Below are 26,596 nucleotides of genomic sequence, written 5' to 3'. Positions count from 1 at the left end.
TTACTGGTCTGCTTCATTTACAATATACTTTGTTATTTACATTTTATTGTAACACTCACTTTTTCATCACTGTTTCCTAACTAAAACATTGACTCAAGGATGTCAACATATCATGTCACTTACATGTGATTCACGTAATCCTGGGTTCCACACCTCACATTTCTGCGTACGCTCCACCCGCCTAATCACATCTCCTTTTGACTCACCCCACCACCCATCCTCTTTCTCCTCTGTTATCAGGTGTTTAATATATATCTTGTTGTTTGTTCTTCTCTTATATCTACTCCTTCCCTTTCTGTCCCCCATTACCCCTTCCTGCTCGCTGATTTTCTCCTAATAAATATAAACACATTGAATAACCCTCCCATGTGTGGTATACATTAAAACTGTTCAGACCATAAGGACACTTAGATTCCCATTCTCCTTTCTAAGCAGCTGAACAGGATAGGTTAAAAGGAAAAAAAAAATAGACTCGAGGCCTTGTCTCTTTAGAAAATCTTTTGTAATTAATTCCTTGGCTGCCATTGACAGCTATCATTCGTTGCCAGCCCTCGCAATTCAAATGGATTGGATGTCCCTTGCTGTCAGTGGCAGTGAATGAGTAAATCGTCTTTGTTATTACAAAACCAAATCAGAAATTGTTGACGTAATGCCTGAGGAGTGAAAGACTACCTTCCTGTGATGGTGTAATATGTACGCACACCAGTAGGAGGTGGTCATGAAAAAGAGATGCAGGTGACCAGGCGTTAATATACAGTGCCCTCCATAATTATTGGATTTATAATAATTATGTGTTTTTTAGCTTCTAATATATATATATATATATATATATTTTAATAATATGGGACCTTAATGGAAAAAAAGAGAAAAATCCAATCTTCAATACAAGTGGGTTTATTCAGTGGGGGAAAAAATCCCACATAAAGAAATAATTATTTGACATCAAATAATGTGTGTCACAATTATTAGCACCCCTGGTGTTAATACTTTGTACAACCCCCTTTTGCCAACAAAACAGCACCTAATCTTCTCCTGTAATGTTTCACAAGATGGGAAAAGACAGAAACAGGGATCTTCAGCCATTCCTCTTTGCAGAATCTCTCTAAATCATCCAGAGACCTGGGTCCTCTCCTCTGTACACTCCTCTTCAGCTCACCCCACAGGTTTTCAATGGGGTTGAGGTCTGGGGACTGAGATGGCCATGGGAGGAGCTTGATTTTGTGTCTGGTCACTTTGGTGAACCATTTCTGTGTAGATTTGGCCACATGTTTAGGGTCATTGTCTTGCTGAAAGACCCAGTGACAACCCATCTTCAGCTTTGGGGCAGAGGGCAACAGATTTTGATTTAAAATGTCCTGGTATTTCAAAGCATTCATGATGCCATGCACCCTAACAAGGTTCCCAGGGACTTTGGAAGCGAAACCGCCCCACAGCATCACTGACCCACCCCCATACTTCACAGTGGGTATGAGGTGCTTTTCAGCATGCGCATCTTTCGTGGCACGCCAGACCCACTTAGAGTGTTTGTTGCCAAAAAGCTCAATCTTGGTCTCATCTGACCAAAGCACATGGTCCCAGTTGAAGCCTGGGACCGTGTGTATTTTTGTGTGAGACCAAGATTGAGCTTTTTGGCAACAAACACTCTAAGTGGGTCTGGCGTGCCACGAAAGATGCGCATGCTGAAAAGAGCTGAAGAGGAGAGTACAGAGGAGAGGACCCAGGTCTCTGGATGATTTAGAGATTCTGCAAAGAGGAATGGCTGAAGATCCCTCTTTCTGCCTTTTCCCATCTTGTGAAACATAGGAGAAGATTGGGTGCTGTGTTGTTGGCAAAAGGGGGTTGTACAAAGTATTAACACCAGGGGTGCTAATAATTGTGACACACATTATTTGATGTCAAATAATTATTTCTTTATGTGGGATTTTTTCCCCACTGAATAAATGCACTTGTATTGAAGGTTGGATTTTTCTCTTTTTTTCCATTAAGGTCCCATATTATTTAGAAACAAAAAATATTAGAAGCTAAAAAACACATAATTATTATAAATCCAATAATTATGGAGGGCACTGTGCATACAGTATTTGTACATCAGTCTAGTAATAGGAATTACTGGCCAGTGATGGTCACAGTGTATTTTTTTCCCCATATTCCTCAAAGTGAACCAAAATCATTTGATTTGAAAACACCTTAACACAGGTGATTTATGCTAGGTACGAGTAATTACTGCAAGAAAGATTAATGTTGAAATGCTATCCACCGGTGTTCAAAATTATCTTGATCATCATTTTAAGAAGTTAGTCATTTAAAGTAGTTTCCATTTAAAAGAATTTAGTGAATAGTATATCATTTTAAGCATTTTGTTTTTGTAGCAATTATAAATGACACAAATTGGTGTTTCAATTGTCGATTAATCACTTGTTCTTTATTTCAACTTTAATATCCGGGAGGGTCATCAGTGCCATTTTGTCTTTATGCAATGTGTGATATTTGATGAATTCCACGTTGATTAAAAATTAGACTGAAAAAAACCTTATAATGAATGCTAAAATTCAGTTGGCTTATGTACTTGTGTGCTCTGCGGAATAGTCCTTGGATCAAAATCTTATCGAGACAAATGTAATTGAAGGTCATTTATTGAGAATATTAACTATAATAGAAGTTGAGTTTTACAAATGTTCATAAGATCAGTTATTGAGTCATAGGTCCGTTACAACGCCTGAATAACTAGCACCAAGAGCAAGAGGCTAAGACTCGAAAGAAGTGTCGTGGATAATGATGGCGGCGGCGCCGGCGGCATTGTCATTGATGATGGTGGCTCCGTTAATCGACAACGAAAGTCGTCGTCTTGGTCACCACCGCTCGAGGTGTATGTTACAAAACTAACGTCGGCCCCCGCCACTTGTGCTGTGATCCAGTCCTGGAAAAACGACACGCGAGCAAACACCTCAGGGAAGCCCTCTCTAGCGCATGGTATGCCGAAACTGGCCAGGCCTGCCTGGATCCACATTGAGCCTTGTTTACATTGCACGGGACCTCCTGAATCACCCTGAAAACACATTTTACAAATGACAGATAAATGATAAAGTCCAGAATATTGATGTGAAGATAGACTGATCCAATTACAGTAAGACACAAACCTGGCATATTCCTCTACCTTCCTGCCCAGCACATAACATATTGCTGTTGATGTCAGCGTTGTTCACAAAGAAGTAGTTGCAGCGGCACTGGTTGTTTCCAATTATCGGAATCTCAACTTCTTGCAGCCTGTCAAAGGCCACATTTGGCTCTGCAGGAGAAGTGTCAGTTTTACAAATTCACAGGACAACATCCCCAACAATGTAACTGCAAATCATTACAAATGCACTATTGGGAAAAAAATAAAAATCATTGCATGTAATTGACTTTCTTATATAATATTTTTTAAAATCAAGAGTTTTCTGGTAAAATATTGTCAATAAAAGTTGTAAAGTGATAAAACAACAAAAATGAATGAAATGAACAAAAAAAACATTTTTTTTATCATGGGTCAAAATGATTTTCAAACACATCAGATTGTTTTGCTTAGCCAAAACCACCCGAGGACCAAAAAGACAAAATGGATATATGTAATTTTTTCAAACCTAAGCTATCAAAAGCGACAACAACTACAGAGCAAGAACCAAGGATTGAAAATGTGGAACATAAAACGCCAGAGAGCACCGCCAAAATGCTGAGCGGAGTTTCAATTTGCCCCACTAAAGATGCTAATTGTACAACACAGCCACCATAGGTTTCTTGCCAATGTAGTAACCCCCGTCAAAAATTGTTTCCCCTGGCTGCGGGATCGCACACAAACACACTTTAGTTTTGAGTTACGTCGACTTAAACAATTAATTGAAGCCAGAAAAGAACCACAGTTATATATTTTGGACATCGACATTTATTATGGGTGTAACGGTACATGTATTTCTATTGAACCGTTTCGGTACGGGGTGCTCGGTTCGGAACGGAGGCGTACCGAACGAGTGTTTGACGTAATGTAACCCTTACTTTTCGAGGCTGTGAGTCAATCGGGTTACAGTTTCTTTGGGTAGATTATATTTACTCTGTCTTCTCTACTATAATGAGGACCAACACGGTAGGACAGTATATAACCCAGAAACGTCAACGGCGCGACAACGTGGCTGCCGCGAGAACGCAGTGAAACGCGGGGGTTAAAGTCAATCAGCCAATGCACACCAGTCGCAGTGCGGCCGCGTGTTAGATGCGTCCCAGAAGCGGCTCAACGCGACGCACGCAAAAAGAACGGCAGAGTTTATTATTTGACGCGAGACGCGGCCCTCCTGCGTCAATACTACTAGCTAGGATCGGGCAGACCGGAAGTCACTTGTGTAAAAATATGGTGGATCCGGTGGATTTTCAAACTAATATGCAATCGTAACCCACTTTTTGAGTCCATCAGATCTCTTGAGTGGAAGATCGGGGCACAGTTGACTGGTCTTTGTTGATTTACTGCTGTCTTGTCTACTATAATAATAACCAACACGGCCCCGTGTTCAATACAAAACCCTCCTACCACAACAAAACAAGTGGGAACTAATATTCACATAGGTACTAAAGCTATACAACATAAAATATACAATATACATGGATACTACATCACAGTTGTAAAATATAAACACATAATAAAATAAATAATGGCCCATTTAAATAAAATACATTGAAATTAGCTAAAACACCTGTAATTAAATAATAAGAATAATACACAGATCCTGCTTACACAATTAAATGAATTCCTGTGTGGCGCTTTAACTTGAGAAAATCCACCAATAAAGCTTTTGAAAACCATTCCTAAGAAAAAAAAAATGATTCATTGAGGCATTTCATTTGTAAAATACATGTTAAAATCTTTGTCATTGGGATTGCTTTTCTCTTTAGCTCAGGACTTCTTTTTTCTTCTTTCAGAAAGAAAGCTGACCAATACGTGGGGTCTGAAAGGCAAATTGTTGTTGGATTATGATTTTTAAATACCCGCTACTTTTTGAGCAGAATTCTAGCTTTGTATAGGCTAATGTTCCTATTGTTGAAAGCACAAAAGTGTGTAATAAACAACTAGCACATTTATATTTTGAATTTTGTTTTCTTACTGTACCGAAAATGAACCGAACCGTGACCTCAAAATCGAGGTGCGTACCGAACCGAGATTTTTGTGTACCATTATACCCCTAACATTTATTAAACTGGAGAAACGGCACACAGGACTTGAATTACAGTAATAACAGTTTTAAGTCATCCTACAAGTAAAACAGTAAAATATTGCCTTTTTTACATTCAATACTTATGACAAACAACAGAATTTTTTTTTTTTTGATGGATGGGCAATGTTTTAAAACCTCGTAGGGGATAAGTTTTGACGGGGGTCACTACATTGGCACGACACTGGCGGGTGTACCATATTCAATGGATGATGATCTTGGCGAAAAGTAAAGCTGTCCTAAGCAGCCTGATTTAGAATTCAACTCAAGAATGATGGGAAACAAAAAACGCTCATTTTCAACTTACTATTATAAATATTCTTGTAAGTGAATTTTATTGCTGAAACTGCGTTTTGGGGTCATTAACATGTTGTGTCCCCCTGCCCCAAAACTCAAACCTGCCTATGACTGTATGTAACTTGTAGCATGGGCTGTGCCGCTATTTGTCTGCTGTGTGCGCCATTTATTATTTATTTTTAAAACAATGTCGACAATTTAACAGCTGATCAGAAGCAGCGAATATTATATATATTTATATATATAATATATTGAAAATTCTGAATTATAGTGACGAATGTGCAGGAAGGGAGAACACATGTGCTGGTGGAGCATTATTTGGGCATGTATAAACAAGTAAAAATCAAGTTCAAATGAAGGATGACGGCCCTGCACCCAAACAAGAAACGGCACAATATTGATATCTTTTGCATAACTGGAGTAACTACAGAAAAAGTTCACAATTAATCAGTTCGCAATTGATTAAACAGGACTGAGACAAAAAAGTAAAATACATCCGGCCCTGGGGATCGATTGGTAAAGCACATTGGATTGCTCTAAGAGTGCAAGGGATGTTCAGGTTTCCCCAAAATGTCAAAAAATAAGTGATCGAATGTATACCGTTGTGTGTACATGTCTTTGACTAAATTGGCGCTGCAACGCACTCAACATCTGTTCAAGATTGGTTTGTTATCACTGGTTACGATGTGGCTTGCGTTTCATTCATTAGCAGTGTGTCTCCAGAGTTGAAAATACATTGTTCCACTACAGCCAAACAAGACGAGTCATTGGCTAAAAGCTGGGTTGATCCCGCCCATTGGACGCTGTGCGTCTATGGGGGTCTATGGGCAGTGGCCGGGGCTCGGCTGGCCCGAACGCTCTGGTTCTCTGCATGATGATTGGATGATCTGTCTGAGGATGAATCCCTTTGTGATTGACAACAAAATCAGCGTATAAGTGATCTGGCATTAACACCTGCGGGAGGCATTTTAAAAATTTCATTCCATTGTTCTTAGTTGAACAGGAGTCTATCATAATCATCATAGCGACACTTGCTTTGTTTAGTATAAAAAAAAAAAAAAAAAACGACTTGCGAAAAATCGAGCTTATTTCTGGTGTGTGTGTTTTTTTTCTATTGATGCTCCTTGTGTTTGGAGACTTGACGTCTAGCACTCTAGTTTCTTTCCCTACCGAACAGCATGTAGAGCCCCTTCAACATCACACAGCACTCACAGGCAGACAAACTTTGAGCTTTCCCTCATTGAAAGCCTTGCATCCGCCACTGATTGGTAGAAATTGCCTACCAAATTTCAATATGCGACTCTGCGACATATGGTCAAGGCCTGAATCAAGCGTTAAGAGTTTTAAGAATCCTAATAAACTCAGAGAGCTGATTACAATCGTAGTTATGATTTGATCTAGCTCAGTGATCCCCGCATGTGATTGAATAGTGTGTTACTCACGATCAGCCCCCAGTCTTCCCCAGCCGCTGGCCCAGCACAAGGTACCGTTGTTGAATTGACTGGCATTACTTGCCAAGCAGATGGGTCTGATGTAGTTAGTGAAACTGAGGGGGCTGCTAAGCCTCATGACTGCTATGTCGTTGTTAAAGTTTGTGCTATTGTAGTCGGGATGAATAATGATCTGGGCCACCTCGCGGTTGACCTCATTGGGACTGGTGTTGCTCTGATTCTGTTTTCCAAAGAAGAGGCGCCAAGGGTCAGGATTAGTGCTAAATTTAAAAACAGAAGAGAAAAAGTGGCAAATTCACGATTCTTGTTATCACTTTTTATTACTGGATATGATCAAGTTTATTGAATTCATTGATTGCTATCAACTATTTAACTGGGAGTGGCTGATAGCGAAAGATCGCTCTTCTAGCCAAAATGGATTGGATGTTTATCGCCTTGAATGGTATCCAATGAGTCAACATATAGAATAAAAATATTCTATAGGTGTAAGTAGAATAAAACATTTTTTAAGTAATTACTTGGCCTTTTATTTCTAAAGATGCCCCCAATCGGATCACTTGATCAGAAATTGGGCTGATCACATGTTAGGAATCGGGTTATCAGTTAGTTTTTTTTTTGTTTTTTTTTTAATAATATTCTACTTTTTAGAAACGAAGTTGAGCACTTGAGTTTTGTTTGCACTGCATAACATTGATTTATTTACCTTTTAAGGGCATTTTTACCCCCTGAAATGATCAAAATTTGAAATTACATACCGTAATTTTCGGACTATAAGCCGCTACTTTGGAAACACTTTATTTAACAGCAGCGTCATAAGACTGTCATAAATATGACATGACACTATCATGGGCATTAATGAATGCTGATAACAGATGTCATTAAGTGTCATGCGGCAATTTATGTTAATAACTCTATTTACTGTATATTCAGCTCGGATCTTTTGCACCCATTCAAAAGTGAGATCATTTGCTGGATAACACTAATGACTTCTGTTATAAACATTCATTAATGCTCGTGAAAGTGTCATGTCATGATTATGATTGTCTAATGACAGTCTTATGGCACCACTGTCAAATAGAGTGTCACCAAATAGCATAACTAGGAATAAAGGAAACAACTGAAATAGTAACAGCAATAAATGATTAGCACATAACATGAATTTTTATTGTTATTTTCATCTGGAACACTGCAATGCATGCTAGGAGGCATGTTGCACAGCAAACGGGTTGACAGCAGGTGGCAGCAGAGGTTGACTGTCTCCCCCAAGGGAGCAGTAATGGCCAAATGAAGCTTATTGAAGCAAATAGCCAATTGATTCAAAACTCCATGGTGGTTCATTTGGTCTTACGAAAGTCGTATGATGCCGCTGTCATATACGGTGCTACCAGTTGATATCTTTTGGTGTAAATATCCCATAATATAATGAGGACCGCTGCGGTTTATAGTCCAGTGCGGCTTATCTATGAACAAATGCCGTTTTGGTGTCACTTTTGGTGGGTGGTAGCTTATAGTCAGGTGGCTATCCCACAAAAGCTTAATAATCAAGCCTAACTACATTGTCTTGTACTTAAAAAAAAAAAAAAAAAAAAAAAAGTAACTTTTATGAGTTAATCCCAGCCTCTAATTTTACCTTTTTTCTCTGTATGCTTTTATAGCCACTGAGACTAAGTAAAATTCATTAAAAAAACAAACAACAACGTTGCCATACTTTGGGATGCAGTGGGCCGCAGTGAGCACCCATTCCTCGTTGATCACAGTCGCCCCACATCGGTGAAACCCATTGAAGTGCATGCTGACTTGCCAAGGCCAGCTGCCCTCCGGGGCATCGTCACCTCCAACAATCCTTGGGTTTAGTGGTGCCTGTCCACAGGTCACTGTGGTAGAGTATGAACAAAATGTCAACCGCTGTATGGCAGTTACGGTGATAGAGCAAATTGGAAGACCTACCTTGAGCTTTCACACCATCTATAGAAAAGAGATTAAAACATATTGAATTATTTACCCTCACTTTTGGTGCACAACAGCCTTTTAAAAACCTAAAACTGTCAAGAGCCTGGTCTTTCTCCACAAATTGTTGCAGAATTCCACCACACTGCTGCCACTCCACCTAATTACCACCACCTGCATTTGTTAACGTAGCATAACGTAAGGTTGGATAATAACTACTGGTCCCACATTTGTAAACACACATCTACCATGACTAAGAATAGATATCAGCAATTTATCCAGTTAAAATACGACACAGATTGTGTATTAATTTTATGTACACAAAATGGTGTTTTCCCCAATCTGATAAACGTACAACTAGGGGTTAGTTTGTGCCAGATCATGCCGGAACATGTTCCAGTACCTCTTGATTTTGGACTCCACGTGTTCCGGGACTTATTTAGTCTGTTCCGGCACCTTTTGAGTATCCTCTCGTGAAGAAGAGCGCGCTTACACGCGAAGAAGAAATGCCGCATCCAAGCGAGTGAGCGAGTTAGTGAGAAAGGAAAACACTGCCACGAGCCTACGTTCTTTGTTAATGTTTGTAAAATATCGATCTACAGAGCCAACGCCTGTATGTATCATCTTCTGTGTTGTTGTTGTGTGTTTCCACTCGCGTTTGGACACTTAAATGCAGTTGTGTAGTGGTTTAAACGATGTGCTAATGCTAGCGAATGCATGCTAACTGTTTGTTATTACTGTGTTAGCAGCTAATCATCGCAGATTTACGTTGATGCAAACCTGTTTGTTATTGGGGACGATTGTTTCATTTTTATTTTTAGTTTCAAGTGATGGTCGAATAAAGTCAGCAAATTATACCAACGTCTTCTGCATCATCATTTGGGAGTTTAGCTAGCTGGTAAGCCAAGACTGAGCCTTAGCATGTCGGTGAGGGCAGTGCAGTCTATTCCCTCCCGATGCAGTTATTTCCATCTCGCAAGGACTGCAAGTCGCTTTGTTGTAATTTTTCCTCGTGAAGTGAAGACACACTTTCGAGCGTTCGAACCTACGTGCTGTCATTGTTATGTTTACGGCGGCAATGCTCGTGCTAAACTATCGTAACCTTTCATTTTCACCCTTTTTCCTGGTGAAGTGTAGCCAACTTTGGAGCAAGTGGTTCTTGGCGCCATGCTAGTTTGATGCGTCTGGACAACAAGACACGTCACGACGCAATATGCGTCTATAGGGATCGTTAAAGGGATCGTTAAGGCTTTTTCATTGTGATGTCGAGGCCTCGAAACACTCGGAACCGGTTCCAAATTGGAATCGGATTTCGATTCCCATCCCTAATATACAGTATTTCATGCTATTTGGTGACAGAAACCGGTACAACAATTCTGGTCGCAGGTAACGAGGAAACTCCCATTTCTTTTGAACTGAATGATTCCATTGTCTCAAAATCTATGTCTGCTTGGCGATCTGGATGTGATAAATATCTCAAATAATCAAGTCCAAGCCGGCTCTTCCTTGATTTTATTCCATCATACACCGAGGATGTGGGGCAGCCTGGCCGTTTTGGGGGATGATTGGTAGTGATTTTGCGCTGAAACGAAAACAACAGCCTGAGTGGACCAATCACACTCCATTTGTGTCACGTAACCACACGTTGACGTGATGCGTAGTCATGATTTTGTGGAGTTGCATGTCAGGCTACGGCATAGGTTCGTAAATCAGGTCTTCGTTGACGGCATAGGTCGGCCGTCACCGCTACGCAGAAGCATAAATCAGCCATAGACTTCATAATGATATCAATGGGTCAGATTCGACCTTTACTGCGCCACGCTTTCAATAGGGGACCATCCCACAATCCGCTTCAGTTATTCGCAGTCGGTTGCAGCGACACATGCAGCGATCCAACGCCGGATTTAGGTTGAAAAAGTACGAAAGCTGTACCGCATACGAACAGGAAGGATTGTCTCAGGAGTGATTTGTTCAAGGATTCAAGGTAGTCATTATATTTTTCATTTTTTCACTAGAATTTTTCAACGTAAAAAGCTCTTTGCTGTAAGGCTGCCGCCACATTGTCTAACAGACTAACATAATTCTTCGACATATTTACGTAAAATATATGCTAACTGCCCATTTTTTTGCTGTTTTAACCAAAAATCAAGACTGTTTTACGTTCATATCTATAAAGATTTGGGGAATTTAGTCATTTATTCACAAGAATTTTCAACATAAAAAGCTCTTTGTTGTAGGCTGCCACCACATTCACTCACAGACTAGCAACGTACTTTGACATATTTACGTAAAATAAATGCTAACTGCACGTTTTTTTTTTTTTTTTGTGTGTGTGTGCTTTTAACCAAAAATCGAGACTGTTTTACTTCCATATCTATAAAGAATTCAGGGATTTAAACATTTATTCACAATAATTATTACCCGGAAAAGCTCTGTTTACATATGGCCGCAGTCACATTGACTAACAGACTAGCATCGTACTTCCACATATTTACGTAAAATAAATGCCAACTGCACGTTTTTCTTTTTTTCTTTTTTGCCTTTAACCAAGAATCGAGACTGTTTTACTTCCATGTCTATAAAGAATTCAGTGATTTAAGCATTTGTTCACAAGAATTTTCACCGGAAAAGCTCTGTTTACATATGGCGGCAGCCACACTGACTAACAGACTAGCATCGTACTTCCACATATTTATGTAAAATAAATGCTAACCGCATGTTTTTTTCTCTCTTTTTTTTTGCTTTTAACCAAGAATCGAGACTGTTTTACGTCCTTATCTACAAAAAATTCAGGGATTTAAACATTTATTCACAAGAATTTTCAACGAAAAAAGCTCTTTGTCAGTCATTCCACTCAGTCAGCTTTAATGGAGATAGGCCTCCTATGAATCGGCCCCGTGTCCCGTCAATACATTATGAAGTCTATGAATCAGCCTTAACTCTTCATATTAAGAAAAAATGCACTTCACAAATATATTACATTAAGGCCAGTAAGGATAGTCATTTGTGAACCTGAACAGCATAGGTAGCTGGATATGATTTGATCTTTTAATGACATTCATAAATATTAAGCTAATAATTAAAATTTGAATAATTTGTTTCGCTACATTAATGTGTAGTACAGATTTTCAATTACATGCTGGGTATTTGTTTACAAAATTATTAGCATAAAGTGGAAAAAATATTTAAGGGAAAACAAATCGTAGTCATTTTTTATATGAAAATTAAATACAAATTCTCACTTTGGAGTATTACTTAACAGTCCAACCTGTGAGTGTTCCTTAGACAAGTTATCTTTGTCTAATACCATCTATCCAAGAAAACCGTAGTAGGTGTCGTAACAATTTAACAACACAAATATATACACCACCAGTAAGTGATAAGAGAGGAAAAATAAAGTTGAGTTTAACACCCTACCTTTTCTTGTGAGTAATATACCCAATAAGAGAGCCCATGTTGACCGCAGCATCATGTTCAAGTGCAGGAGTACGCTAGCTAGAAGTCGTTGTACTGTACCCCGTGTGTCTATTAATACTGTAACCACTCCTATGAAACCAGTTTTTCTAATGCTTGCATTGTGACTGCATGCAGTAATAAAAAAATGTTTTCCTCTTTTACTAATTTGCGTAATGGAACATTATAGGTAAACCAACTAGTCAACTTCACTACTCCACATTGAGGTTTTAAGTCGCCAAATCGCATGGTTTTATCTTCTGAAAAACTATTCCTTACAGAGGAATTTATGATGGCCTATTGGGCACTTTTATCAAATCTCTAGCTTTGGCTATTCTGATCGCTGCTAGTTTTGAAATATTTATATCAGCAGGAGCAAGAGCCAAGGAAATGTTGTGCCATTCTGTAAAGACATTGAACTGGTCAATTGGTCACTGAGTGCCCTGGACAAGATATACTCTACAATGCGACCAGAAACTGGACAACGCTAATGCCCGGGCAACACTTTAAAGTCTGGATTTGTGGAGGATAGCTGGGGAAAAAGGCGGCCGCTGTGTCTGACCACACTCGAAGTTGAAGACATCGAGGATGTGTACCACACTTGAAGTTGAAGACATCGAGGATGTGTATCTTTTTGTTGCGCTGCTGGCTGGGATTCTTCTTCAGGGGCTAGGAGCCCACTTTGTCACTACTGCCGTCAGCGCTATCGTTGGAGTCTACGCCAGCCCCAACAAGGCCTGTTATGATATATTACAGGTGAAGAATGACCGAGCGGCATCTAACACTGCCACAACCAGAATGGTGATGAAAATTACTACGGAGCTGCTTAACTTGGAGACGAGTGTTTGTCGGAACGCAGCAAGGAATGAAAACCGCGACGAGGATTAAATCGACGAAAGAAGGTGGCGGACACAGCCTGCCATTGGTCCTCAGCTGTTCCCTATCTTCTGGATCGAATCAACAGAATTAACTAACCTCGGAATTATGAACTAGTCTACTGGATTTAAGCAACATAACGAACAAATCCGCGATCGACAATGACTATTGGGAAAATGAACAATCAAGGGGAGGGGAAAAAAAGAACACCTTGTAATCATTACACAATCTGAAATGTCAAAATTGTTATTCGATAAAATTCTGCGTCCTATATTATACTGGTGGCGGGATTCAATAAGCTTCGGCTTCTCCCGTCTGCCCTTTTCTTTTCGGGTTGAACTGAATGTAAACACAAATGAATGCTGTATTTTTGTTTGGATTTCAAACGCCTGAAAGGAAAATAAATAAATAAAGAGGTATCAGAGGAAAACTCCATTTTTGTAGCTAAAGATTTATGGCCAACTACTACTTAATACAGGGTCAGGTCGTGGGGTCAGCAGCTTAATCAGGGAAGCCCAGACTTCCCTCTCCCCAGCCACTTTAACCAATTCCTCCGGCAGGTTCCCAAGGCATTCCCAGGCCAGCCAAGAGACATACTCTCTCTAGCGTGTCCTAGGTCGTCCCCGTGGCCTCCCGCTGGTGGGACATCCCTGGGAACACCTCTCCAGGGAGGTGTCCAGGAGGTATCCGAACCAGTTGCCCGAGCCACCCCAACTGGCTCCCCTCAACGCGGAGGAGTAGCGGCTCAACATCGAGTCCCTAAACCTCATAAATAGGGTACACAATTACAAAGAGAAAGCAATTATCCTATCTTTAGATGCAGCATAGGGAACTAGCGCTGAGCAATGCTTGCAAATTTTATTTTATTTTTTTTTCAATATTTTCTCTCCCTCCTATTTTCTTACCCACCGCATTGTAGTCAACAGGGAAACCAAAATGTTGCCACACCACAGATTTGAAAGAAGCCAGTGCTTCCTCAAAATTCGGTCTCTCCACTCCTCTGCTCGCCATAGCTTTTTGTTTTCTTTCTTGTTTCACTTTCACCTCGCTCGTAAGCGAGAGAGGGCGTTACTCGGCTTCTATTACACAGGTGCTTGACAGCGATCGGACATTTACTTGCGGGGCGGGAATTTCTCGTTAGCTGTGCTTCACGTCACACACAGGCACACAGAGCTTGGCCAACTCATTCCACAAGCGTTCGGGATAAAATAATTGCAAAACCGAAAAGGCGCGGTTCATGAAGGCGTATTGAACCGTACGGTTCGGCTTTGAACCGCAAGCCGTTGCACTGCTAGTACCAGGATGCGACTTATGGTTCGAAAAATATAGTAGTTGTGCCTGTTGCCAAGTTGGATTAAAAGTGCCAAATACCAACTCCTCTCTCCGCTCCTTGTGTGCTAACCGACACCCCGAGGCGAATGAACCATAAAACATATTGAACTCAGAACCTCATACAGTCCATTAGTCTAAATTAGAATCGATAAGGGAATCGATAAAGAATCGAATCGTTAAGCAATATCGATAATGGAATCGGAATCGTAAAAATCTTATCATTCGCATCCCTAATGAAAAGAAAAGCAAGAGGAGTATCCTCACTCAAAATTTGCAAAACCCTATTTGCACGTGAAAAAAAGGTGTGTTTAAGAGTTCACCTCGCCATGATTTATTTTGAACGTTTAAATTTGATCTTTTTTTTTTAATTTGCTATTGTGTTTAGATGTTTAAAAAGAAAGGAGCCAAGCCTTGTTAAGTGCAGTACAAGTAATTACTGAAAAGAAAGATAAATGTTGGAATGCTTTCTTACCGGTATTCAACAATAACGTAATTATCATTTTAAGTTATTATTATTATTCTTTAAAGTACAGTATTTTCAATCTGAAAGAATCTAGAGAATAGTATATCATTTTGAAGCATTTTGTTTTTGCAACAAATTTTAGTGATGCACGATAATACATTTTTCAACCGATACCGGTAACAGATAATTTCCTCCTCGTTCCAACCAAAAACCGATAATGTCAAGCCGATAATTCTATTAAAAGATTCATGTAAAATTTTAAAGTATACACAAGAGAAAATATTACTGTGCCTTTTTTCAACATCAAATGTGAACAATTAGTAAATTCCAACATCTAAATAAAGACAGATTGTCTGACATTGTATAATGGTAAACTTTTGGCAACAATTACTTACAGAGTAAATACCTAAGTTGCACAAAAATGCGTTTAAAAGTAATCCATTCCTAACATATAACATTACTACACTGCAAAAACACACCCCCTTAAAACTAGTTAAATTCCCTTTTTTCAGCGTAATCCTATTGAAAATGCGTGAAATTATCTGCCAGCACTTCAAATATATTTCACTCAGATTTCTTGAAGAAAAATATCTAGCTGAAAATAAGCTTAACAGCCTAATTTTAAACAATAAATTATTATACTTAATCCTAAAGAAAAAGTCAGAAATGTTAAAAAATGTTCAAATATAGGTATGGTATAAAACATTATTTGAAAGCATTTTTTTTCTTGATTTTGGTGAAAAATGAACTTATATGAAAAAAAAAAAATTGTTTGTTTTTTAGACGTATGGGCTTAATAAGAACAAATGGCAATATTTACTTCAAGTAAGTGGAAAAATCTGGAGTATTCATCTGTTAATTAGTCTTAACCCTCAAAACTAGATGGGGAAAATTATTTGACAAGATTTAAGAAGAATGATCTGATTAAGACGTCATAAATTTACAGCGTACTGAATGCATTACTGACTTCTTGTGATCGGTTTGGTGCATGTTAAAATTATCATCTAACCACTGTGCCGAAGCATGCTTACTTGACATCACTTGTCCAAATGTCCGTGGTGAAACTCATGTAATCGGCATGTTTTTCACGAAGAATGGTGGTCGTATAAACTGCATTATTTTTTTATCCGGGGCTTGGGCTCTCCAGTCACTTCGGTAAAACAAACAAAAAAAAAAACGTCTCTCGTCCGGCATCCCCTCCCGCCTGTGCCCTTCAGTCCGGCTGGCCGCCTAAGTGCACGATGAGTTGAACCCGAGATGAGTGGTTCGTACCAGTGTTATATCTGCCCGCCCCGGCCGTCTCGCCGCGGTGTATTCGGGGCAAGGCTCTGCTCTGCGTTCGCCAAAAGTCCCGCCGTCGGGCAATCGTGCTCAGGGCCGCCTGCCCGCCCCGCCAGCGGCCTGCCAGATTGGCCAGAGCGGCGTGCTCCGTCGGAAGACAGCCACTTGTCGAATATCGGTCTCCTTGCCGGTGTTTAGCCTTAAATGGAGTTTACCACCGGCTTTGGGCTGCATTCCTAAACAACTCGACTCCGGGAGGGGAAGGCTGCAGCGTCTCTATCGTCACAAGCCCCGTAGTTGAGCTTGTTTATGTGTGTTTAGCTGTAGCATTCGTGCTAGCCGCAGCCTCGTATTCGTTCCAAAAATCTTTGTGATGCAGTTTTAAATGGCTGCTGGGTTAGTGGTGATGAATGAAGACTTTCTTTCCGCCTCGAGGAACTTCTGCAGTGCATGTTTTGTAGATGGCGAGAGCGACATTTGTTTACCATATGGAAAGCAACCCACGTTAGTGAGATCCGCCATAATGCCTCAACTCTGTTGTTTAACTCCGCCTCCTCTATGACGCCATACTCCTCAACCCCTCCCTCCTCAGGGGCTTCAGAGAGAGGAGGGGTTGAGGAGGCGGCAGTGGAGAAGTGGACAAAACTGCTTTGTTTGAGGCTAAATCAAGTATATAATTATCGGATTGCATTATCGGTTTAATTTTTGTTTATCTGGATTGTCTGTGTGACGTCATAATTGCCATTATTGGCCGATAATTATCGGTAACCGATATTATCATGCATCTTTAGCAACAATCATTAAATTTGACACAAATTTGGGTTTCAATTGTCAATTAATAACTTATTTCAACTTTAATATCTAGGAAGGTTATCAGTGCTCTTTATACAACATTTTATATTTGATGAATTCCAAGTTTATGAATAATTAGACCGCAAAAACCTTCAGAGTTGTTATAATTAACGCTAAAATTCAGTTGGCTTATGTTACCTACATGTGGGCTCTGTGGAATAGTCATTGGATCAAAATCTTATAGAAACAAATGTAATTGAAGGTCATTTAGAGAGAAAATACAGTATACTATAATAAAAATTGAGTTTTATTATTGTTCATAACACCTGAATAACTAGCACCGAGATAAAGAGGCTAAAACACGAAGGAGCTGTCGTGGATGATGATGGCTCTCTTGTCATGGATGATGTTGGCTCCATGAAAGGACATAGAAAGTCGTCGTCTTGTTCACCACCACTCGAGGTGTATGTCACAAAACTAATGTCGGCCCCCGCTACTTGCGCTGTAATCGAGTCCTGGAAAAATTTGGGTTTCGATTGTCGATTAATCACTTGTTCTTTATTTCGACTAAAATATCCCGGAGGGTCATCAATTTTACTTTCACACAATGTGTTATATTTGACGAATTCCAAGTTTATTGAAAAATTAAGACTGAGAAAACATTCAGTGTTGTTACAATGGAAAAAAATCAGTTGGTGCATTATGTGTGCTCTGTGAAATAGAATCATTGAATTTAAATCTTACCGAAAGAAATGTAATTCAACGTGATTTATAGAGAATATAAGGAATTGAGTTTTTCATATTATCATTTTTTTTTTTCATAAAATCAGTAACATTGTGTCATAACTAAGTCACAACGCCTGTATAGTCAGTACCAAGAGCAAGAGGCTAAGACTCGAAAGAAGTGTCGTGGATGATGATAGACATACAAAGTTGGCGTCATGGTCAACACCGCGCGAGGTGTAGGTTACAAAACTAATGTTGGCCCCCTCCACTTGCGCTGTAATCCAGTCCTGGAAAAACGACACGCGAGCAAACACCTCTGGGAAACCCTCGTTAGCGCATGGTATTCCGAAACTGCCCAGGCCCGCTTGGATCCACCTTGAGCCTTGTTTACATTGCACGGGACCGCCTGAATCACCCTGAGAACACATTTTACAAATGACAGATAAATGTTAAAGTCCAGAATATCAATGTGAAGATGGAGTGATTTAATTTAAGTAAGACACAAACCTGGCATGCTCCTTTACCCTCCTCCCCAGCACATAACATATTGCTGTTGACCGCAATGTCGAACAGAGCGTAGTTGCAGCGGCATTGGTTGTTTCCAACTATTGGAACCTCAACCTCTTGTAGCCTTTCAAAGCCCACATTTGGCTCTGCAGGAGAAAGTGTGTCATTTTTACAAATTGACAGGACAACATCCCCACCAATGTAACCTCAAATCATTACATATACACTATTGAAAAAAATTCTTTAGCATTCAGGTGGACCTTAAATGTACGATAATCCTTAGGACCCATTTGTTTAATGTTTTCGCCCTTTCTCACAGCTAACCATTCTTCAAAGAGCTGAACGGGAACGAACAAAACAGGTGTTTGATTTGTGAATCAGTCATTAAACATCCTTGGTGAATTAGAATAGGTATTTGAATTGTACTCTTTTTTGCTGTCCCTAGTTTGACATGAGACCATGATGATACTTCACAATTTCTAAAGTTTGATTGGGCGTCCATCACCGGCAATGTGACTCAAGCCTTATCCAAACGTAGATTTTTTTTAAAAAAATTGTGAACATACCGCTTTCTCAGAAAAAAAAAAAAATCATCTAACTTAACCATGTAAGTGCATAGTTCAGCAAATTCATTTAAATGATAGAACTTTAGATTTTCTAACTAGAATACTTTCCGTTGAAATCAGAGCGTGCCAAATTGTAGCATAGTGGGAAAACTATGTAACTTTTCGTCACAGCAATTTCTAGCAGCTGATCAGAAGTAGCAAATGAGCTACTTTTTTCACGTTTATTCAAAAAATTTGAACTTCAGTGACAAACATGCAGAAAGGGAGAACACACCTGCTGGTGAAGCATTATCTGGGCATGTACAGTGGTATGCAAAAGTTTCTGAACCTTTTGGAATTTCTGCACCTTTCTTCACCATCAAATGTGAGCTGATCTTTGTCAAAATCACACAGATGAAAAAAGTGTCTGCTTTAAATAATTATATTTAGTCACAATATACAAACTATCAAAATTACTATAACTTATATTCACATTTATCTTTTAGGAATTACAAGTCTTTCTACCCGTGGAGCCCTTTAACAGAAAGAATGTTTATAATGTTAATGCCATCTTGTGAATGTATTGTTATAATAAACAAATACAGTACTTATGTACTGTATGTTGAATGTATACATCCGTCTTATCTTTCCATTCCAACAATAATTTACAGAAAAATATCGCATATTTTAGAGATGGTTCGAATTGCGATTAATTACGGTCAATTAATTTTTAAGCTGTGATTAAAAATTTTAATCGTTTGACAGCCCTAGTAATAATATTTATTCAACTTGTTATGATAAACATTCAACAGAAAAAAAGTGAGACTGAATAATTTTATTATATTTGATAATTCAACAAAAACATGGTCATAGGTGTTTTTGTCCTTTCTACGTAGTATGGTCAAAACAGGTTTATACAGGGGACCAAGAGTGCAAAATAGTGAATAAATATATATGAAAACTATTTACAATAAACTTCTTTAGATACTTTTCCTCTAAATGTGCCAAACCATCCATTAAACGAAAGCGATACATTTTTTAGTCTTTGATTCCTCAGACGCCTTGGTGGAACGGCCAGGAGCAGTTCCTCTCTGGCTGGAAACACAGGCCCACATTGCGTGTCTCACACATCCAGGCAGGGCTTCTTTGTCAGAGATGCAACGTTGGCACCCTATGCTGGCTCTCTGCGATTCCGATCTGTGACCACACTGGAATCTCCAGCTCCATCATCTCCACAGCCCTCTCCAGTACATGGGTCACTTGGGGAAGAAGATGAGTACTTACGGTATTTTATTGTCATTTCATAGCACATACACACAACAGCTGTTCCTCATCACAACACAAACTGTAGCAGAGAAGTAGTAGTCACAAACGCTGTATAGTACCGACAATGTATGAATTACTGCACATTCATGAACATAATAATTCAAAATATACTTTAAAACAAGACTGACAATGTTACAGTGTTCAAAAGTGGTTGCTAAGCCAACAAGGCACAAATCATACATTGTAGATTGCCATGCGCACATTTGCGCATTTACACTATCTATATTGAACTGTAAGTCAACACAATACAGTCATGTTTCACCCATAAAGTACCATGAACAAAGTAAAAATGAGCTTGAAAAAAGTACAAAAAAGGTTCAACTACAGAGAAACAATCAATACCTTTCTTTACCAAATGTTGCTCCTCCCGTTGCGCCCTTGCTGCGACACTCTTCTCCAAATCTTTGTGGAGGTTCTGTTGTCCTGGATGATTGTCTTGCTGGCATTTCCTCGCAAAAAAATAATAAAACCTGTCGTTCTTCACTTTGTTTTACCGCTCTCCTGACTTTCCTTCCGTGTGTCTATCACGGGTCGCATGCATAAATGCCCCACTGCCAGCACATTAGAGAATAAAGAAGCTGATTAGCTGGTTTCCTGGCAGTAGGAGAGTGAGATCACAGCAATGACACCCATTTGGCTGTCAAGCGCAACTTCTCAGCTTTCAGGATCCGTTGAATTTTTTTCAGTAGCACAAACCGTTTAGGAGCTGCGGCAGTTCAAAGTACGCATGCTGAAATGTGTCACCGGCGAGATAGCCGTCGTTATAGGGTTAACATCCGCGGGAGGCATTTTAATAATTTCCGTTGTTCTGAGTTGAACCGGAGACTTTCATAATCATTAGAGCAGGGGTCGCGTTAACCGAATATTTTCCGTCGTTGACCGTTTTTTTAAAACGGTGACGGAAAATACTGAAGTCCATCTGTCATTTTGACAGGTTGCAATTCACACCCCAGACCATAGGGTGGCGAGTGAGCATATTAATTAGCTATCGTCTGTCTTGATGCATGACGTCATTGGCCTTACTCTGAAAAATGTCAAGGCATCTGAGTGTCCGAACTAAGGCTACATTCATACTACAGGTCTTAATGCACGAATCCGATTTTTTCGTGTTTTTCCGACTCAAGTGAGGCATTAACTTGAAGGTCTGAACGTGACAAGTCGCATAGAATGGGACCATTTCAAATCCGATCTGGGTCACTTTCGTATGTGGTCTAAATCCGATTTGGGCCACATTTTTCCAGACTGTCACGGCGGTCTGTACTGTCCAGTCCCGCAAATCTGATTTAATGCAGCAATTACGTCAACAAAAAGCGAGAGACTGTACGGTAGCTACGGTAGCGATGCAGCTGTACGTTATTAGCACCTAGCTTGCCTTGAACACGGCTTTTTAGGAAGGGTCGGACTTGAAGCAGTCCTAAAAAAAAATAAAAATAGGTTTGAGGATAAGCCTGAGAATGATCGGTTTTCTCTCTGCTCCATATAAGCAATATTTCAACATTGCTTACACGGCCGAGAGTCGGGGCAAACTGCCCGTATGTGTGTGTGACATGCACGAACATTGCGTGCATGCTATTGATCCATATACTTTGAATATAAGCCTAAACGGGGATTATATATGCCAGTAGAAGCATCAAAACAAATGACCATACAATCACACATGCTGGCTGTCATCCGTCATTCCAGGGATGTCATATTTTGCTCATTAAAAAGAGGACACAAATAACAGGCATAAATGACAGACAACGAAAAAGTCTAGCGCAACCTCTGCATTCGAGTGACACTTGCTTTGTTGAAAACGAATAGCGAAAAATCAAGCTTATTTTTCACAGTACAATGAAAACCCCACTTGTTAATTGTGTTTTGCGGAGTTTTGCTGCCCTCTGCTGGTGCTTGGGTGCAGCTGATTTTATAGGCTTCGGCACCCATGAGCATTGTGTAAGTAATTATTGAGGGGTTTTAATATAAAATTTCTATAACTTGTACTAACATTTATCTTTTAAGAACTACAAGTCTTTCTATCCATGAATTGCTTTAACAGAATGTTCATAATGTTAATGCCATCTTGTTGATTTATTGTTATGATAAACAAATACAGTCCTTATGTACCGCATGTTGAATATATATATCCATCTTGTGTCTTATCTTTCCATTCCAACAATAATTTACAGAAAAATATGGCATATTTTATAGATGGTTTGAATTGCGATTAATTACGATTAATTAATTTTTAAGCTGTAATTAACTCGATTAAAAATTTTAATCATTTGACAGCCCTATTTTTTTTCTATTGTAGCTGCTTGTGTTATCAGACTTGACTTCTGGCACTCTAGTTTCTTTCCCTACCAAGCAGAAGGTGCCGCTGAGCCCCTCCATAGTCACAAAGCCCTCATAGGCAGACACACTTTGAGCCTACTCTCATTGAAAGACCAGCATCCATCACTCATTGGTAGAACATGCCTACCATATTTCAATATGTGATGTTATAAAAGTCTTGGTTTTGCTGACCTGGAATGCATTTCCTTACAATTGTTTTCATGACAAAACACTGAGTTGTGATCCGTTGACAGATAATGTTGGAGTAGCCGTTTTATTTACTGTCCTCACCATGAAGAAGATAAACAAAGCGGCTGACTCTTTGAGCCCTCCCTTTCGAGTGGTCTAACAACAACAAGAAGACATGCCATAATAAATTGAGAATTCGCAAATCCTCTCTTTTGTCGGAGGCGTTTTGAAGTATTGTTTTAAATGCCATAAATTTGCATTTGCGTGGAAAATTGTAGAAATACTGTATATCTTCATTTAGTATGACTCTGCGACGTATGGTCAAGGGCTTAATTAAGTGTTAAGAATCCTAAGAAACTCTCTCAGAGAGCTGATTACAATCGTAGTCATAATTTGATCTAGCTCAGTGATCCCCTCGTTTCCCGCATATGTGATTGAATGGTGTGACACTCACCTTCAGCCCCCAGTCTGCCCCAGCCGCTGATCCAGCACGAGATGCCGTCGTTGAATTGACTTGCATTACTTGCCAAGCAGATGGGTCTGATGAATTCAGTGTAATTGAGGGGGCTGCTAAGCTTCATGAGTGTTAAGTCGTTGTCAATTGTTATGTTATTGTAGTCAGGATGAACAATGATCTGGGTCACCGTGCGGTTGACTTCATTGGGACTGGTCTCGCTCTGATTCAGTTTTCCAAAGAAGAGGAGCCAACGCTCAAGATCAGTGCTAAATTTAAAAACAGGAGAGAAAAAAAAGTGGTAAATTCACAATTGTTATCACTTTTTATCACTGGATATTATCAAGTTTATTGATTATATGATTGCTATCAACTATCTAACTGGGAGGGGCTTATAGTGAATGATCGCTCTCCCAGTCAAAATATATTGATGTCTATCGCCATCAATGGCATCCAGTGAGTCAACATATTCAATATAAAAAAAAAAAAAAACTACAGGTGTGAGTAGTATAAAAAAATGTTTTATATCATTATTTACTTGTTTTTTGCCAAGAAACAATTATTTCCAAATATGTCCCCAAACGTTATCAGAAATCAGGTTTTTTTAAAAAATATTTTCTATTTTTTAGAATTGAAGTTGAGCACTTGAATTTTGCTTGCGCTGTGTAAAATTGATTAACCTTCTAACTCATTTGCTCCCAAAAACATATAAATATGTTCTATTTTTAATTTTGTCAGTGTCCCAAAGACGTATTTATACTTCTTTTACGTTTTTTTTTTCACAAGAGACATCTCTAGGTTCTGATTCAACTTAGCTCCAAAGCACAATGCTGAAAATCCATTTTAAAGCAATAAAGCTGGCCACTGGAGGGCAGTAGTGCATTTGGTAAGACCCACAACCCAATTCAATGGAACGAACGGCCGGGCCGCACGGCCGCCGAATGGACGACCAGGACGCCAGGTGACGAACGACCAAGTGCGACGACCAGGAGTACGTCCAGAATGCTAGGCGGCGGACGACCGAACAGAACAACTGGGAGGACACCCGGGATGCCAGGCGCTGGATGACCGAGCAGAACGACAGGGACCACCAGGGCAGCGGACGATGCTGTTGAGTCCGTGCTGCTCGCCGAGCAGAGCCCTCGCCACAGTGCTCGCCCGCTCGCGTCCCCCGCTATCCTCCAGTGTAACTTGACTCAGCTGGAAACGCGCACGGCCAAACCAGTTCCCCCCCAGAAACACAACATGCCCCACACAAGTTCCCCAGGCGAACTCCACCACAAGGCAGTGGTCACCCCAAAAGAAAGACTCAAAAAAATCCATCTTGATGAGACAGGCGGCGATGACGGAAAAGTTTACCCCGGCTGTCGCGGCCACAACAGCGTCATCTCTCAGTTCATTAGTTTAGTTATGTGTAAATAAATTGTTACTTTGCTACCAAAAGCTCTATTTGTCTTGTTGTTTGTTTTTTTGTAGAAGGAAAACATTCTGATGTTTGGGATGTCACAAAAGCAAAAAATAGCTGCGTTAAAGTTATGTTTGAAATGTATGCTTTTACAAAAAGCTCAATTTCTCTTTTTTTCATCAGAAATTGGAAAATTGCTCAAAATAAGCTATTTTCTAATACTGATTTCTAAAGAATGGAAAAAGACATGAACTTTTTTTTCTGCTGAAAGAAGAGAGTCTAATCTTTCTTTTGGTGGGTTTCATGTTTATATAGCAATTGAAAAGAATTTTCTGTGGGCCTTGCAAAATCTGTCAAAATCCAGTAAAATGGCCGGGAGCAAAGGGGGTTGCACCGGTGAAAATGGCTGGGAGTGAATGAGTTAAGGGCTTTTGTTTTATGCAATTAGTAAAATTTCAATTTACAGTATATGATAATTTAACTGAGTATAAGTAATACACTCCTCATTTATTTCCTTTTCTTCTGACCATTTAAAGACATTTTAATTTGGGCACAAGGATGGATATTCCACGAAAGCCTAACAATCAAGTTTAACAACATTTCAGCCTATACTTTAAAAAAAAAAAAAAATAAAATAATAGTTATATAAACAGGATAATCCCAGTTTCTTTTTTCCCTCATATGCCTTTATAATCCTTGACAGTAAGTAAAATTGATGGGAATGTCTTCATACCTTGGGATGCAGTGGGCTGCCGTGAGCACCCATTCCTCATGGATCACAGTCGCCCCACAGATGTGTCTCCCATTATAGTGCATGGTGACTTGCCAAGGCCACATGCCGGCCGGGGCATCGTCACCTCCGACGATTCTTGGGTTTAGTGGTGCCAGTCCACAGGTCACTGTGGTGGAGTATGAACAAAATGTCAACCGCTTGAATATAGTGTGATGCTGCATAGCAGTTACTGTGATGGAGCAAACATTAACACCTACCTTCTGCTTTCACACCATCTATACAAAAGAGATAAAAACATGTTGAGTTTTTTTACCCACACTTTTTGAGTACAACAGTATTTTAAAACTTAAAACTGTCAAGAGCCTGGCCCCTCGCCACTAATTTTTGCATGATTCCAGCACACTGCTGCCACTAGGGGTGTGACGAAATATCGAAATGGTGATATTTTGTGATATTTTGTATACCAAAAAGTTATCGATGTGCTCCTGCCAATAATCAAAATATCTTTTTCAAAAGGTGTCAATGTCTAAAAAACTAAAAAGGGACAAACAAGTTGCTACCAAAATCTTCCACCATAATAGTGTCTCAGTTAACATTAAGGCTGCATTGACGGTGCACAACGCCGAATTCATTTTGACTGAGAACGTTCGTTCATTCGAAACCAGACCATTCACAGTCATTCTGTCCAATTTTTAGGGCATATACAGGTCACTTGCGGTTCATTTTAGGGCATTTACATTTCCTGTTGAGTTTGAGTCACTGCCTTGCACTGTCATGTTGAGACCAAACCTACGCCCTTGCTCAAAATCAACAGGAAGTAACTGAAAATCAACAGCTAAATGACCTTAAATGGCGCAAAATTAACTCATTGCCTGGCATTGGCTGCCACTGACAGCCATAGACGTTCAGGGAGGGATGGCAGCGAATGAACGAATGTTCATTCGCTGCCACCCTCCCAGTTCAAATGGATTGGACGTCTACTAGTGATAAACTCATTCAAATTCACAGCAGAAGTTTTTATTAGTTTTTTGTAGAATATCCTAGAATGATATCCTGACCAATGTACTGATAATCGTTGTATCGCCATATCGTCAGATCATCATTATCGTGAGCTTTGTATCGCAAATCGTATCTTATCGTGAGGTACCAAGAGGTTCCCACTCCTAGCTGCCACGCCACGTAATTACCACCACCTGCATTTGTTAACAGCTGTGCATTTAAAGAACGGCCTCCAGAATTACACACCGTTTACATGGTGATGCTGCGAGAATA

General features: G+C 39.7%; 2 protein-coding genes across 2 annotated transcripts; both read right to left on the bottom strand.

Moving 5' to 3' along the window:
* Positions 1-2,485: 2,485 nt before the first annotated feature.
* Positions 2,486-12,416, bottom strand: LOC130909260 (chymotrypsin-like protease CTRL-1). Its single transcript, XM_057825511.1, has 6 exons — positions 12,347-12,416; positions 8,930-8,947; positions 8,691-8,856; positions 6,974-7,242; positions 3,138-3,286; positions 2,486-3,046 (listed from the first exon to the last, which is right to left on the bottom strand). Exons 1-6 carry the CDS (start codon positions 12,399-12,401, stop codon positions 2,708-2,710), a joined length of 996 nt encoding a protein of 331 aa, XP_057681494.1. The 5' UTR covers positions 12,402-12,416; the 3' UTR covers positions 2,486-2,707.
* Positions 12,417-17,919: 5,503 nt separating this feature from the next.
* LOC130909266 (chymotrypsin-like protease CTRL-1) lies at positions 17,920-25,588 on the bottom strand. The gene is made up of 5 exons (XM_057825519.1): positions 25,582-25,588; positions 25,325-25,490; positions 23,187-23,455; positions 18,360-18,505; positions 17,920-18,268 (listed from the first exon to the last, which is right to left on the bottom strand). Exons 2-5 carry the CDS (start codon positions 25,426-25,428, stop codon positions 17,978-17,980), a joined length of 810 nt encoding a protein of 269 aa, XP_057681502.1. The 5' UTR covers positions 25,429-25,490; positions 25,582-25,588; the 3' UTR covers positions 17,920-17,977.
* Positions 25,589-26,596: the final 1,008 nt, after the last annotated feature.

The sequence above is a fragment of the Corythoichthys intestinalis genome, chromosome 21 (genome assembly GCF_030265065.1).
Source record: "Corythoichthys intestinalis isolate RoL2023-P3 chromosome 21, ASM3026506v1, whole genome shotgun sequence".
NCBI classification, from domain to species: domain Eukaryota; kingdom Metazoa; phylum Chordata; class Actinopteri; order Syngnathiformes; family Syngnathidae; genus Corythoichthys; species Corythoichthys intestinalis.
The sequence above is the reverse complement of the archived record's forward strand: the minus strand, read 5'-3'. Positions and strand labels throughout refer to the sequence as shown.

What these genes read in the sequence shown, in the direction of transcription:
- LOC130909260 (XM_057825511.1), bottom strand. Translation starts at nt 12,401, where the DNA reads ATGATGCTGCGGTCAACATGGGCTCTCTTATTGGGTATATTACTCACA. An exon ending in GCGGCCCACTGCATCCCAAA is followed by an intron (nt 7,243 to 8,690) that starts GTATGGCAACGT and finishes TTTTAAATTTAG; the next exon opens with CACTAATCCTGACCCTTGGC. An exon ending in GGGAAGACTGGGGGCTGATC is followed by an intron (nt 3,287 to 6,973) that starts GTGAGTAACACA and finishes CTTCTCCTGCAG; the next exon opens with AGCCAAATGTGGCCTTTGAC.
- LOC130909266 (XM_057825519.1), bottom strand. Translation starts at nt 25,428, where the DNA reads ATGTGGCCTTGGCAAGTCACCATGCACTATAATGGGAGACACATCTGT. An exon ending in GGGCAGACTGGGGGCTGAAG is followed by an intron (nt 18,506 to 23,186) that starts GTGAGTGTCACA and finishes TTTCTCCTGCAG; the next exon opens with AGCCAAATGTGGGCTTTGAA. An exon ending in AGGGTAAAGGAGCATGCCAG is followed by an intron (nt 18,269 to 18,359) that starts GTTTGTGTCTTA and finishes ATGTGTTCTCAG; the next exon opens with GGTGATTCAGGCGGTCCCGT.